The sequence below is a fragment of the Epinephelus moara genome, chromosome 23 (assembly GCF_006386435.1).
Source record: "Epinephelus moara isolate mb chromosome 23, YSFRI_EMoa_1.0, whole genome shotgun sequence".
NCBI classification, from domain to species: domain Eukaryota; kingdom Metazoa; phylum Chordata; class Actinopteri; order Perciformes; family Serranidae; genus Epinephelus; species Epinephelus moara.
In genome coordinates, this window is record NC_065528.1 from 5924103 (window position 1) to 5940249 (window position 16147).

At 40.5% G+C, this 16147-nt stretch overlaps 1 protein-coding gene across 1 annotated transcript in view; it reads left to right on the forward strand.

The window, feature by feature from the left end:
• The window catches only part of cmah (cytidine monophospho-N-acetylneuraminic acid hydroxylase), a 39530-nt gene that overhangs the window by 12451 nt on the left and 10932 nt on the right, over positions 1 to 16147 (forward strand). Inside the window, exons 5-11 of the mRNA XM_050035986.1 lie at positions 712 to 902; positions 10921 to 11001; positions 11116 to 11182; positions 11347 to 11428; positions 11496 to 11633; positions 13889 to 14024; positions 15188 to 15331. Of these exons, the coding sequence (XP_049891943.1) occupies positions 712 to 902; positions 10921 to 11001; positions 11116 to 11182; positions 11347 to 11428; positions 11496 to 11633; positions 13889 to 14024; positions 15188 to 15331 (839 nt within the window). The remainder of the gene's footprint in view (positions 1 to 711; positions 903 to 10920; positions 11002 to 11115; positions 11183 to 11346; positions 11429 to 11495; positions 11634 to 13888; positions 14025 to 15187; positions 15332 to 16147) is intronic.

The window sequence follows — 16147 nt, forward strand, 5'->3', positions numbered from 1 at the left end:
TAAACTCAGTTGCATCTGATTCTACGTGTCTCCAGTGATTTTTTGACCTCTGAGTATTTGAGTTTTTGATATCTAATGGAAGACAAAGAAAGTCTGTTTGAGAAGAGAAGAGCGAGGTCGCGAGCTTTCTGGCACGGCTCGGGACCTTGACTTTTTTGCTTCCACACTCTACATATTGTTTTCACTTCAATTTACTGAGGTTTAAAGACATTCAGAATCTATACTGCCTGAACCCCAGTTCAGTATTTTGTCCAAGGATACCTGGACATGCAGACTGGAGGAGCTAGGGATCAAACCTCTGATCTTCCAATTAGTGGACGACTCACTCTACCTCCTAAACCACAGCCACCATCACCTTAAAAAGTGTAACATGCAGTATAACAATGTACATTAAAACAAAGTAATTCTAATGAAAATCTATGAAAATAAATAGTTCAGAAAATTAAAGTTTGAATTTTGACATTTAGTCTTGAGACATTTAAGAATTGTAGCAGAAAAGCTTAACACAAACAAACTTAACACTTATCTTTATCTTTATAGTGACAACACAATACTGATGACATATATCAAATTCATTACTATTTGTAAAGAGCTGACACTCTGTCACATCAGAAGTGATGTGTCTTCACAGAGGCCACCTCTCTTCAGAGTTCATTAGGATTGTCAGATCTGTCCATTGTGACATGACAGAATTGTGAACTTCCCATCCAGGTGACGTACTTGACCCACGCCTGCATGGAGCTGCAGCTGGGACAGAGGCGCTTCATGTTCGACCCGTGGTTGAAGGGTCCTGCGTTTGCCAGAGGCTGGTGGCTTCTGCATGAGCCTCCAGCAGACTCCCTGGACAGACTGTGTGCAGCAGATCTCATCTACATCAGCCATATGCACTCTGACCACCTCAGGTAAACTCTGGCAATGTTGTGAAATACACTGTTGTCACCTTTGCACCTGGAAGAACCACTGTGGCTCCCTAACACCCCTGCTCGAGTGCCCGAATGACATCAAGGCTTGGTTGGCCCAAAATTTCTTAAATTTAAATGAAAGCAAAACTGAGGTAGTCGTGTTTGGACCCAGTGGAGCTTCTGTTGACCCTTCCTTAGCTCTGGGCTCCCACAGTCACTGTCTTAGAACAACAGTCACCAACCTTGGCGTCATTATGGATACAGATTTTAAACTCGACAAACAAATAAACGCTCTCGACAAATCCAGTTTTTATCATCTTCAGCTTTTAGCAAAAGTTAAATCTGTTTTATCGTTTACTGATTTTGAGCGTGTGATGCATGCTTTTATCACGTAACGTTTAGACTACTGTAATGCTCTTTATGCAGGAATTAATCAAAATGCCCTGTTACACTTACAGTTAGTTCAGAACTCTGCGGCTCGTCTTTTAACAGGAAGCAAGAAACACGAACACATAACCCCCATTCTGGCCTCGCTGCACTGGCTTCCTGTTCATTTTAGGATTGATTTTAAGATTTTATTGTTTGTTTTTAAATCTTTGAATGGACTGGCCCCTACGTACATTTCAGACCTCATTCAAATCTACACCCCCCCAAGATCATTGAGGTCCACTGGTCAGCTCCAGCTCGTGGTCCCTAAGACCAGACTTAAAACCAGGGGCGACCGAGCTTTCTCTGTGGTCGCCCCTAAACTGTGGAACTCCCTACCCCATCAGATTAAAATAGCGCCCACAGTTGAAACTCATCTTAAGACTCACTTTTATTCTCTGGCTTTTAATGTAGCATGAGAGTTGTGTGGTCTTCTGTTGTCTTTTAATTTCTTTTATTGATTTTCTTAATGATTTTATTTGTTTTTATTTATTGTTTTTAATTTATTGCTGTTATTTGATTATATTACTGTTTTTAGTATTTTATTTAGTATTGGTTTTAAGTATTTTATTTGTGTTTCTGTGCAGCACTTTGGAAACCTCCGTTTGTAAAATGTGCTATATAAATAAAGTGGATTGGATTGGATTGGGTGAGAATAGTCACATTGCAGCTATTTGACCTTTTACACCCATCCCTGTGGCAGGTTTTTGGATGGAACCCACTGCATGCTGTGATTGCCTACTTGTCGACACACTGTCAGCTCCGGGCCGTTATGCACACACAGTCACCACTGTGATACATGCGCTGCCAGCTTTATATGTTCAGGCTCTCCTCTTATTTGTATGAGATTTTGATACTGCCACAGTGTGTAACAACTGGAGAGGAAGTATCTAAATCCTTTACTCTAGTAAAAGTAACTGATACCACCCTGTAAAAATACTCTGTTACAAGTCAATACAAGATGATTCTGACTCATGCATTAATGTCAAAGCATGATTTTACCGTTGTAGTTGGTCGAGGTGGTGTCACGACCGAATTATGAACCTGAACCCAAATGCACGACTCGGAATCAATATTCAAAATAAAAGTTTTGTTAATTTAAAAAAAAAAAAAAAAAAATGAAAATGACTCTTGACAGAGGAAAAAACCCTACGCTAATCTGAGAAACTAAAACTCACTCAACTAAAGCTAGACTAAGAAATCAAACAGAAATTCTTTCTACAGAGGCTGAACTACGGCTAGGGAAAACAAACAGGATTCAAACTTGAACAAACAAAGTATCAAAACAACAAAACCTGACAATGGCAATGGCAATGTCATGGACATGACGCTGGTTCTCTCACACAAAGGACAAGACAAACTGGCACAGGACAAAGGGAGACGCAGACTATATAGGGCCTGTCCCAATACCCCCCCTTAGCCCTACCCCTTGGCCCTACCCCTACATTTGCGCGTTCCCACGAGGGGTAGTGGTGTCGCAATTCCTTTTTGTGTGTAGGGGTAGGGGGCATAACAAGGGGTGGTGGGTATGAAAGTAGCCCTTCAGAGCGAGGTATTTCAGATGCTGACTTGCCAGCGAGGGGTAGACTTCGCCATGGCTACCACCGAGCAAGAGACGGGGAAAAAAGTTCATACATAGCTAATGTTACCGTCGCCAGGTTGCTTGTTAGCTAGCTAGCTAGTTCGCACTTTTCACATTACGATAACACGCCAGCTAGTAGAACTATGCTGCCTCGTAATGTTAGCTGGTTAGCTAGCTAGCAGAAGTCCCCTGTCGTCTGTCGTTCATCAACGAAGCATGTAGCCTGAGTGTCAGACTGAAGCTCCCAGAACCTTCAGTCTAACATGGCTTCCATTGAAGGCGATTTACAAGGGGGAGGGAATTTGATTTTTCCCTAACCAATCAGTAGAGATCAACGACTCACCCAGAATCTGACGTCATTAGTATCCATGCCTCGGGGGTGCCGAAAACAAGCGAGCATTGCCCGTTTAAAATGTCTCCGTCGTTGTGCACGCCCAGCTGCATCGCCGTTAAATCCAGTTTAGCAGCTTCCTTAATTTGGTCCTCCATTAACGCGAGTAGTGGCGAAATACCTTGATAGCATCGTTAATGTGGTCTGTAGGATCTGTAGCGGTCGCCATTGTTGTTATCCTCACCAGTTACCCACCGGTGTACAGCTTGACATCAGCGTGGCGCTGATTGGCTAATCGCTAGACCCCTGGCGTTCATTGGTCCGTCCATCGTTTGGACGAGATAAATTGCAAATTCATTGAAGTATGCCAGACCAGTAATGCAAGCCTACTCAGTTGAGTGGGCGGGGTCTATGGTCTGGAACCAGGCTACGAAGCATGATGAATGCGGCAAACACAATCGGTAGGATCGTCGCTTCATTTTGAGGGTAGTGGACAAGGGGGGGTATTGGGATTGGGCCTATATATACACAAGGTAAGGGCACAGGTGGAAACAATCAAGGGCGGGGCAGACAATCAGACCAGCGGGAAAACATACAGGGGAAGGAGCAAGTTGCCTGAAACAAGAGGAGAGTTAGCTTTCAAAAAAAAAAACAGGAAATCACAAGACAACATTGACACGAGACAAAACTGATTAAATTAACTTAACATTGTTTCTTGGACATGACAGTTGGAGCTCATTCTAAACTATTAAGTAATCATTATTTTTATTTTGGATTAATCTGCTGATTATTTTCTCCATTAATTGACTGAATGTTTGATTTGTAAAAACAATAGTCATGATAGTGAGAGACACTTACCCAGAGCCCAAAGTGACACCTTCATAATGTTTGTTATGTCCACCAACAGTTCAAACCTCAACATAAAAATTAATTATAAAATAATAAAAAGCCAAAGCTGTAAAAAAACCTCACATTTGGGAAGCTGGAGCCATGAAATGTTTTTGCATTACAAAATGACTGAGATGATTATCAAAATAGTGGCAAATGTATTTTCTGTCAGTTCATTAACTGACTCAAGGTTCCAGTTGTACTTGATAATTTTCATATGTTTCAAGTGCAAAATCTTAATTTGTAAAGTAACTAGTAACTGAAGCTGTCAGATAAATGCAGTGGAGTAGAGGTAGACGGTGGCATGAGGAGAAACTTACAGTACCTGAGTAAATGTGTTTAGTTACATTTCACCACTGGGTGCAGTTATTTTATCTTTATGAATTTGTGAATATGACAACTTGTGACTTGCTTGACCTGACCAATGACTTGACTTGCTTGATTTTCACCACAGTGACTTGGGACTTGCTTGAGACTTGAAGGTTATGACTTGCACATGTGTGACTAACTCCCACTTCTGCCATGTGGTCACGGCTTGCTGCTGTCACTGCTAAAATTTAGCAGCGGATCTGGTGGATTTGCTGGCTATGATAACTGTTAAATGGTGTGCATGGTGTGCGCACCACAGGCTTACCGCAGGCATGGTGATGGCGTGGACCCAAGTCAAGCACTGCGTCAGAACCAATGAGGAGCTACAATAAAAATGGCGCTATAAGCTCTGTTTCCACCAAACACTTTCAGTATGATACCTCTGGAACCAAAAGTACCCTTCAGATATGGTACCTAGACCCTAGCGTTTCCACTCCAAACAGCACTGTCATGTGGGCGGGGTTATTGTCACTCACTGCTCCATCCAACACTCACTGTATTTCCTTATCATCGGTGACACAGAGGGAAGTCTGCACCTTGTTTATCGTCCACAGAACGAGGCTGAACGCCGACATTTTCAGAACAAAATAAAACAGGCTGCAGTTAGAGTCCCTCTCCATGGGATATTTAAAAATAGCGGGTTTGTGGATTTAGTCCTTCTCAGGCAAGCTGAGGGGTTTAGTGTTGCGGGAGCCCACAGGAATGATGCTCGACAGTGCTTTTGTTTCTCCGAGTGAGGATTAGAATATGTGCAGTTCACATAACCCAGCAGAAACTACTATATATAAACCCTGGAAGATCCACTAATTATTAAAAGTGTATGTCAGATAAAAACTTAAGTGATGATCAAAGTTGTTAAAATGAAACTCAAGGTGTGTTGATTGATTCAGGTGGTCAGCTCATGCATTGAGTTATATTACAAGTTAATGTTCCACCTTAAAAGTTGTTGGCAGTCGGCCCAGTGAATTAAGTTATTTTTTACTCTGACTACAGCTGCTGCGAGAGGCAGCAAAACATCCTTTATAGTTACATCCTTTTATAGTTAGAGTGATAAAACTCTCCACGGTATGAACAGTGGTTACATAAGCCTAAAAACCAGCCACAACTCAGCCTTAAGCAGAGTGACTGTCTGCTATTGACCAATCAATGGACTGCAGTGGGTGGTGGATGGGTCCAACAAATGCTGGATTTTCACCTGGGAGCCTGATGCTTGCTTCACATGTAGAACCAAACCATGATGTTTATTTCTAAAAGTTACCGCATGCTTTTTTTTTGTGCCTAAACCTGACTATGTGCTTTTGTTGACATCCCAGCGTTGGTTGCGGCAACCCAAAATGGCAACAGCAGACGCAGGAGTATACCTAGCGTGTAATATATAGATGTGAAAGACTCCTGACAAAGTAGCGATATGTGATGGCTTGGGATGAGAGTGTTTTGGAAAGTCAGGAGATGTGGTACAAAGAGTGACACAGTCCATGGAGAGGGTAAGTTGTGGTGGGCTGAGTGGGTCAAGTCCATGACTTCCACATAGAGGATTAGGGTTTGAGTCCTGTGTAAGTCAATGTTGGCTTGTTCTTTTTAGACTTGATTGACTTATTATTTTCAGTTTGTAGGATGCACAGTGCTGCACACTGTGTACATTAACTTTATAGCTTTATAGACCAGTTTGTGTTTACTTCATATTTTAACTTTGTAAGATCACAGAGTAATACAAACAGCCAAGTGTAAATAACCGCACTGGCTATTCCACCCATGTGCAAATAACATTGTTGGTTACAGACAACTGGGTGGTAATAGCGTCTATCTATCTTGTCATCCACATCACAGCATTGCGACATCCTGTATTATCATGAATGACTAAAATCCTTGTCTGCAGAGACTGCAACCTTGTAGCTTAGTGACACTGACCGAGCACTGACTGAGGTGACCAAGACTCCAATAACAATATGATGTTTAACACAAGCAGCAACTATCGAATTCACCAAAATAAAGCACTGATTTTTAGAGATGCACCTTGTTGTGTAAATCTGATGGCAATTTAACATGTTGGTCTAATGTCTGAAAAAGTGCTGGAGTTACTGTAAAATGAAAGTCACAACAAAATCTTCATTGGCCAAATAATGCTGAAATACTATCACTGATGCAGCCTGTGAGAACATAAAACACATCTCAGCAGTGCTACTCTCATCACACAGTAGGTACCAAATCGCTCTATAAACTTCACTCTTTTTGTAAATGTGATTCTGTGTCCAAGGCTGTAACTACCATTGAGGACACCGAGGTCATGACCTCGGTATTTTTTCCCGACCTAAATGAATGAATAAAATGAAAATAAAAATAAACCATTTCATTTGTGCGGTGAAAGTACGTGGGAGGACCGATGGAAGGTGATTGAGTGACTCTCTCTTCTCTATAATAACAATTATTTAAAAAAGAAAATTCTGGTACTCTTGTTTGATCGACGCAGCTTTCATACAGCTTTGCACACACATTATTCTTAGATGGATTACTCACGAATGCAGGGTCGCACAGAAATGCCACACATATCATATGAAAGTGCAGGACCAGAGCTTTCCGAGGATACCACACACATCATTGTGCTGTCATCCCATCACGCTATAAATACAGATCAATTGTCTACAAAATAAAAACCTGACGAATTTCTTTACAATCCATTATACAGATCTTGTTATCAGTCACTTCATATAGTGAGGAATATCGTATCTTACCACGTCTTAGGCTTGCGTGTGTTTCTCCCTGTCTATCCACATTTGTAGTCCGGCTTTCAAGATGCAAATATCTCCATATTGTCCAGTTGACACTCCATCAAACTTTGTATGACAAGACCAGCCACTTCACCTTTGCGCACCCAGACAACTGCAGCCTAATTATGCATGCTGACAGGGCCGTAGTCACCATATACATTGAGGGGGACACGCCCCCCCCCAACATTTTATTTACAGACACCCAGCAATTACTTCAGTCAGTAACAATAAACATTTTCAGACGTCTTCCACTTCTTTTGTGTCTCTTGAAACACTGAGCACGGTTACATGCGCACAATAATCAGATAACTGGGAATAATCAGGTAATGGTAATAATCCGATTTGACGCATTTACGTGCACTTCAATAATCTGACAATCAGAAAAACCTGGTTTACATGATTCAGTCCTTCAGTTGGATTTCTCCTCAAGTACATGACATAAAACTCAAACTTCCTGTTACAGTAGGTACTCATATCCTTGAAAAACCTCAAAAAGTACGCAAGTCATATATTTGCAAAGTAAAGCACTCATCATGCTGACAGCTTATATTCTTACAGTACTGTTTATTTTTATCATTAACAAATACATGTGAGAGCATTCTAATGTGTAGTTTATCAATGTGGAGCCAATTTTACATACTTTGGGTAGATTCGGAGTAAAAGTACTGTAAAGTGCAATATACAAGTGTATTGTATATAAACTTGTCACACAAAGTGCATAACATATAAGTAAGATAAAATAAAAGTGACAATTTAAACACTGAGAATATAAAAATATATTATTTTATGTAAAATATTTATCAGAAAAGGAAACAAAAGCTGTCAGATTAACGTAGTGGAGTAGAAAGTACAATATTTCCCTCTAAAATGTAGTGAAGTGGGAGTATAAAATAGCAAAACCCGAAAGAAACCAGATTAAAGGGTATACATGCACCGAATAATCTGACTATTGGGGAAAAAGCTAGGTTGTTTATCTGATTTCTCATAATCAGATAATGGCTTTTATCTGATAAAGCCTATCGGATTATGCTGTTTACATGACCACTTGAATAATCAGGTAACTCCAGAAATCAGATAATGATCGGTTTATTAGTGTGCATGCAAACGCACTCACTGTTTGTCTTTCACAAACAATACCTTTTATTAGGTACACTTATTCTGTAACAATTCATCTTGGAATAAAATTAACGAAAGGAAAGTTACAACGCTACTTTTAAAGGTTACGGGCGGATCAGGTGCGCGGTGTTTAACACACAAAAGAGATTAATTAATTGGCTTTATCGCCAAAAATAAACACAAATCCTCACACTTTGCGGTTTTAAATCATTCAGAAAAAATTGAATTGAATTAATAATCAATCTTTAGTGCAATAAATTTAATCATGTCCACGTCCGGACAGAAATAACACCCAACAATAATGCCGTGGTTGCCGGTTCAACAAACAATTCAGAGGTTAACAAACACTTTTTCCTCGATATCCAAAGTTCACAACCTTCACAAAAATAACCCGAATAATCCCACAGTCAATCAAAGTCCCTGAAGCTGGCAAAAAAGAAAAAAATATATATATTAAAGGGAAGTTCGTTCGAGCGTAATGAAGCGCCACGGTTCACAAAAAATAGACAAAGAACCACACAATCTCACCACTCGTCCTGCTTGGCAGAAAGGTTGTGTCTTGAAGTAATCCCACAAGGAACAAAAAATAATCCACGGAATTCGGTTTAATCCTTAGAGACGGGAAAACTCCTCACGCACCTCCAAACACCGACTGCTCATTGTTTTTTTGTTTTTTCTCATGCGTCACTTCCCCTTATATCAACTTTTGGCGCATCAACATGATAATAATATTTCAGTCCATACAATACCTGTGTACATATAAATGGCATCTGATAACCATTCCGTCCTGGAAGAGGGATCCCTCCTCAGTTGCTCTTCCTGAGGTTTCTACCGTTTTTTTCCCCGTTAAAGGGTTTTTTTTGGGGAGTTTTTCCTTATCCGCTGCGAGGGTCATAAGGACAGAGGGATGTCGTATGCTGTAAAGCCCTGTGAGGCAAATTGTGATTTGTGATATTGGGCTTTATAAATAAAATTGATTGATTGATTGATTGATTGATTGATTGATTGATAACATTCACCATACAGCATTTACAAATGTGACAGCGGAACATGAAAAACTATGAATTTTTCCCATCACTAAATGCCTTGTGGAAAGTAGAACTAGGCGACCTTTACAATTCAACTGCTCCTTCACGCAAATAGCTAATCAGTCAATCACATTGCAGCAACTCAATGCATTTAGGCATGTAGACATGGTCAAGACAACCTGCTGAAGTTCGAACTGAGCATCAGAATGGATAAGAAAGGTGGTTTAAGTGACTCTGAATGTGTCATGGTTGTTGGTGCCAGAGGGGCTGGTCTGAGTTTTTCAGAAACTGCTTATCTAGTGGGATTTTCACACACAGCCATCTCTAGGATTGACAGAGGATGGTCTGAAAAAGAGAAAATATCCAGTGAGCTCTCTTAGCAAAAATGCCAGAGGTCAGAGGAGAATGGCCAGACTGGTTCAAGATGACAGAAAGGCAACAGTAACTCAAATAACCATTACAACCTCATTACAACCAAGGTCTGCAGAAGACCATCTCTGAACGAACAACACGTTGAACTTAGAAGCAGATGGGCTACAGCAGCAGAAAACCACACCAGGTGCCACTCCTGTCAGCTAAGAACAGGAAACTGAGGCTACAATTCACACAGACTCACCAAAACTAGACAATAGAAGATTGGAAAAACGTTGCCTGGTCTGATGAGTCTCAGTTTCTGCTGTGACATTCAGATAGTAGGGGCAGAATTTGACATTAACAACATGAAAGCATGGATCCATCCTGCCTTGTATCAACGGTTCAGGCTGGTGGTGGTGGTGGTGTAATGGTGTGGGGGATATTTTCTGGGCAAACTCTGGACCCCTTGGTACCAAATGAGCATCGTTTAAACGCCACAGCCTATTGAGTATTGTTGCTGACCGTGTCCATCCCTTTATGACCACAGTGTACCTATTTTCTGATGGCTACTTCCAGCAGGATAACGTGCCATGTCACAAGACTCAAATCATCTCAAACTGGTTTCTTGAACATGACAATGAATTCACTGTACTCCAATGGCCTCCACAGTCACCAGATCTCAATCCAATAGCACCTTTGGGATGTGGTGGAACAAGAGATTTACATCATGGATGTGCAGCCGACAAATCTGCAGCAGCTGGATGATGCTATCATGTCAATATGGACTGAAATCTCTGAGGAATGTTTCCAGCACCTTGTTGAATCTATGCCACCAAGATTTAAGGTAGTTCTGAGGGCAAAAGGGGGTCCATCCCAGTATTAGCAAGGTGTACCTGGCTGGTGAGTGTATATATTTGTATAACCATACATGTATTCAGGGTCAAGTAGTGAAACAAGCATGGAACATAACCAGCCGAACTAATTTTGACTTCCAAATACAGAAGCATACGTATGACAAAACTGTCCCCAATTTGGGGGATAGGGTTAAGGATATTTAATTTACTTCTGGTTTTAGCCAAAAATTGAATGGAGTTGAAAGGGTGCCAACATTCAGAATCTATACTGCCATGGGATCTGACCTGTCCTGTGTCTTTTCTAGTTACCCCACACTGAAGGTCTTGTCAGAGAGGAGGCCAGATGTCCCCATTTATGTTGGTGACACATCCAGACCTGTCTTTTGGTCAGTGAAGTGACAGAGCTCAATTTATGTCTTTATATTTAAAACTGATTCTTTAAATGTGTTTCAGTAACTATTGCTTAATTATTCACACGTCCCTCTGTCTTGATGCAACAGGTATTTGGAGCAAAGCCAAGTCAAGCTGACCAACATCAACGTTGTTCCATTTGGTGTCTGGCAAAATGTAACTCACTGCTGCTCACATCTGGTCAAAGGGCAACAACAAAAACACTTTTATAAAATTTGTACTTTAAAAATTAACTGTTACAATAAAATAGAAATGACAAAAATCCTCTGCTACAGCAAAATTCATAATACTGTAATCAGTCACTGCTCTGTCTCCATCAGATTGACGAAGACCTGAGATTCATGATCATGATGGATGGTGTGCATCCCGAAATGGACACCTGCATCATTGTTGAATATAAAGGTAGAATGGTTTTCGTATTTGAAATACCATCACCAGAGTTGAAGACTAACATGTGTTTGGATTGCAGGTCACATGATCCTGAACACTGTGGACTGCACTAGGCCAAACGGAGGAAGGCTACCACAGAATGTGGCCTTAATGATGAATGACTTCGCCGGGGGTGCATCTGGATTCCCCATGACCTTCTGTGGAGGGAAATACAGTGGTGAGGCTCCGTTGCATTGTTGTAATTCACCTTACTGCACACCACAGTATAGTTAAGTTTGAAACTTTTAGTTATTTCACCCAAAATCACTCATTTTAAATGTGACAGTTAAGTGTATCTGTTTACTTTCAACCAAAACTACTAAAAGAGAAAGTTATACTTAAGCAATATCACACGAGAGGGAGTGATGTTGTACTGTATGACGATATACAGTACAACATCACTACCTCGAGTGTGATATTGCTTTTATACAGTTCAACAACAGCTTAAACAGCAATGCTGAGTAAGGAAATGTTAACAAAAGGTGATGAAATAAATTATTTAAGTAGGCTATGTTATGTAGCTCCGCGAAAACCCCCCAGTTCCCCCAGTCTGTTGCCAGGCAACGCAGCACACACGCCAGGAACTCACAAGCTACTTTGTATTTACATTGACTTGCAACTGTGTAACTTCGTCCAGTTCGGCTGATGAAACATTGGCAAACCTGCTGGCACGGCCGGATTCAGTGTAACGCTATAGTGTCAGTTTGCGTCAATGTAGCGAGTGTGACAGCTGGTTAATTAACGGTTGTATTTATATTCATAACACCTGTGAGCGGAGTGATTTTACTGTTACATGTCCCAGTGATGTTGTACTCTATATCAGCACTCATGGAATGCCTCTCGTCCAATCAAATTACTCTGTGGGAACTAATTGTTGTATAATCTAGTGTAACATTTGTCACAAAATTAAGCGTACATGTTTAAATCTCAGTTTACAAGCACATCTTTCTGACAGGTTTAAAATTCCATAATTTAAAAGTCAGGGAGCAATAAAGGTATCAAACACCTTTTAATTTAACCTTTAACATTTAACAAATCTAATTTGTTTTAAGTGTTACTATAAACAATTAGATGTAAAATTCACCTAAAGCACCTATCCAAGGCATACCCGTCTTGTTCCATTTTTAATACATGTACATGCATGTTCTCATTTGAAAGGTAACGCTTTGAAGTTTTTTTTCCCCAACTCTCAGAATCACTGTGAATGTCTCTGTCATTGAGTTATGTAAGTTTCAACACACTGAAATTATTATTATTTTTTCTTTGCCTGATTATTTTCTTTAAAACACACGATGCAGATGACTAGAACTGAGACTTATTTGCTGGAACACACAATGGGACTATAGCATGAACCCTCACATAGTCAGTATATAACAATATGACAGAAAATAAACATTTAAAGGCTTGTCCTGGTGCTTTTCAAAAACATAGGGTAAAACAATGAACTGAATGTGTGAATGTGAGTGAAAAACAATGCAACAAAGACAGCAATGTCTATCTAGGGGCTTACTGTATATGAAACACTTGTAGAAAACCTAAATTGATAAGGAATTTTTTTCCTTAAGACAACATAGGAGCCATTTGTATTTCTGTATATTTAGAACAGTAACCTGTTCAAAAGTGTACTTGAGGTGAGGAGTGTCATTGACAACAAGACCCATAAGCCATCGGACGAATCGCTGGCTATTGACTAGCTGTGCAACCCTAGGAAGTAAGACAGACCCTTCATTTGAACACACGCCCTTGTTGGCTATTGAAGCCTAGACTGTCAGTATAGAAGCTCCTATTGGCTCAAGTGAGGTGTCAGTCAAAAGATAAAAGTTCAGCTACCATTTTGATAGCGAGGAATCAACATGTTTACATGCAAACAGGAGTTATTGTATACTTAGAGAAGAGAAATATGAACTTTTGAAATGATGCAACAGCAGTGTGTGGATATCTATGGATGCAATAATGTGTTTGGACTAAATATTTCACTAGTCTAGACCTCTGGGAGTGTATGAGGACTGTGTTGGAATATAATCAATCTGTGGATTATATTAATGACTTCATAGGTGAGTTGTAACTATTTGTTTGTTTGTTTGTTGTTTGTCTGACAGATGCCTTTATTGAAACTGCAGTGGTGGCTGTGTCTTGCAATGGTCCACATCAGTCACACCACAAGGAGCGTAGCTTTTAAATGATAGATCGTACGAGTAAACCACTTAAGCACAGCAAAAACAGCACTCATTTACATACCATAATCATCAAATAAAACCTAACAAAGACCTGCGAATGTCAGATTGTTAACAATTAAACTTTGACCTCGACTTAACTGGGATGCGAAGAAAAAATTCCTACCAAATATGCAGTGGTGCAGTACGCCCATGATCAGGTATGTTCAGTGTGTACCACACTGCTGACACTAAGATGATGGTGTATGTCTGTGCCCAGATTCCTGGAAGGCAGAATTCATCAAGAATGAAAGGAAGAAGCTGCTGAATTACAAAGCACAGCTGGTGAAGTCCCTGCAGCCGGTGATCTACTGCCCATTTGCTGGCTATTTTGTAGAGGCTCATCCATCAGACAGGTAAAAGTTTGTAGGTAGGATCTTTACAAAATCACTGACTGTAAAATGAACTACAGTCAAGAAGAAAAGGGTTTGAAAGGCCTTTATAATTCCCTGATGTCACATTTCATGCAGCTGGTTAGTGCTATATCAGATTTGGTTAAGAGTTAATATGCAGTTTGTCTTGGAAAATAATCTACAATAGGATTAAACATTATCTGCATCTGCTAAACAGTAACTACAACAAACCTTTTTAGTGGTATTTTTGGGTCCTTGTATAAGTGTCTGTTTGTACAGAGGTGTTGACCAGGATCTGTACAATATAAGCTGATGATATAGGATGGGTTTGGATGGCCAATACATTCTCCTGATGTCACATTTGATGTAGCTGGTATGTTTAGCTCAGACTTGGTTAAGAGTTCATATACATTGTGAAGGTTTTAAGATGGGGTTGACCCAATTTGAAGTAGATCTGATTAATCCTTTAGGAAAAGTTTGTTAAAGTAGAGCACCTGGGAATGGCCAAAACCAAACTATAATTCCAAAGTAATTTCAAATGGCTGACTTCCTGGTGGGTTTAGGGTACCTCAAGGAGGCTTTTGTGTACCCCTGAAGATGATACATATGCCTCCCAAATTTCATACATCTTCGTGAAATTTAAAGAAAACATTAGGAGATGCTATTGAGTAAATTTGCCCTGCCAAGCCTATGACCCATATCAGATATCGATTTTTTTTAAGTTCCATGAGTTTTCAAGCATTGGGCTTCTCGCACCGGTTGGTGGTCAGGCTCTCAATATGATTAATCAGTAACTGCAGCTGCTAAACTACATGAACAAACCTTTCTAGTGGTATTCTTGGGTCCTTGTAAAAGTGTCTGTTTGTACAGAGGTGTTGACCAGCATCTGTACAATTTAAGTTGATGATAAATGACTTACAGCCAGGGAGAAATGGGTTTGAAGGGCTGTTATACTGATGTCACATTGGATGCAGCTTGTGTGTTTAGCTCTATACGAGACTTGGTTCAGAGCTGATATGAAGTTTATCTTAGAAAGTAATCTACAATATGATTAAACAGTAACAGCAACTGCTAAACATTAACTCCCTAAACAAACCTGGCAGGATGATATTCTTGGGTCCTTGTAAAAGTGACTGTTTGTCTATTGTGCGTATGTTTGTGTACAGATACATAAAGGAAACAAATGTTAAAAATAGTGCAGAGAACCTCAATGCACTCATCAACAAGCTCGCACCGGACATCAAGACATGGACACCAAAGCCAGGCGCTGTGCTGGACCTTGGCCTCGCTCTGAAAGACCCCACTAACAGGTTGACAACACCTCAAGCACTGTGTGTTTGTGTGTGTACTTTATCTCATGTCTGACTCAAACATGTTGCTCACTCAGAGATGTTTACTCAGTTAGTACAATGTCAGCACAAGGCAGTGTTCAAACAAGACTGTTCAGTTTTGGCCATCACTTCTACTGGTTACAATAACGTTCTATTTACATCTGTTGAGATGTGGGAACACGTCTCCATAGCCACCAGGAGGAAACACGAGCAGTCAGATGATCAGACAGGTTACAAACAAGCCAACAATTTATCTAGACTATCCAGTCACTTTATTTAGAAGTAAAACTAAAAGTAAGCAAATCTGAAATTTCAGTAACAATCTTTTACTGTTGACGCACGACTACAGGAAGTACAGTAGACTGATCCAAGGAGTCGGTCTGTAATCTGTAATGGATGTTTACAACAGACAGTTTAGGTAATTACTGCAGTTTGCCTTTGTTTTGCTTTCAGAATAGAGTTGACTAATGTAGAAGTTTGTTAACAATCTGTCTGATTATCATCAAAATCACTGCGTATCAATACAATATCAGAGCATTTTATAGCTAGCTGGTTTACTGTGAAAGTCTCGGTGTCTGGTCCAGCTCCTGTTTCCTTTTTTCTTATTTCATTGTCCAGGGGCTCTAGTTTCCCCGCGCAGCGCAGGGTGGCGAACCCCGCGCAGAGCTAGTTTCGAGCAGCGTAACCCGAGGCGCGCTCATTTTGGTAGTTTGGCAGACCGAGGTGCGCTGAGATGGGTGTGGCGGCGCAGCAGGGGGAGGTGTCGACAGATCCAGCTTGGCGCAGTGACAGTTT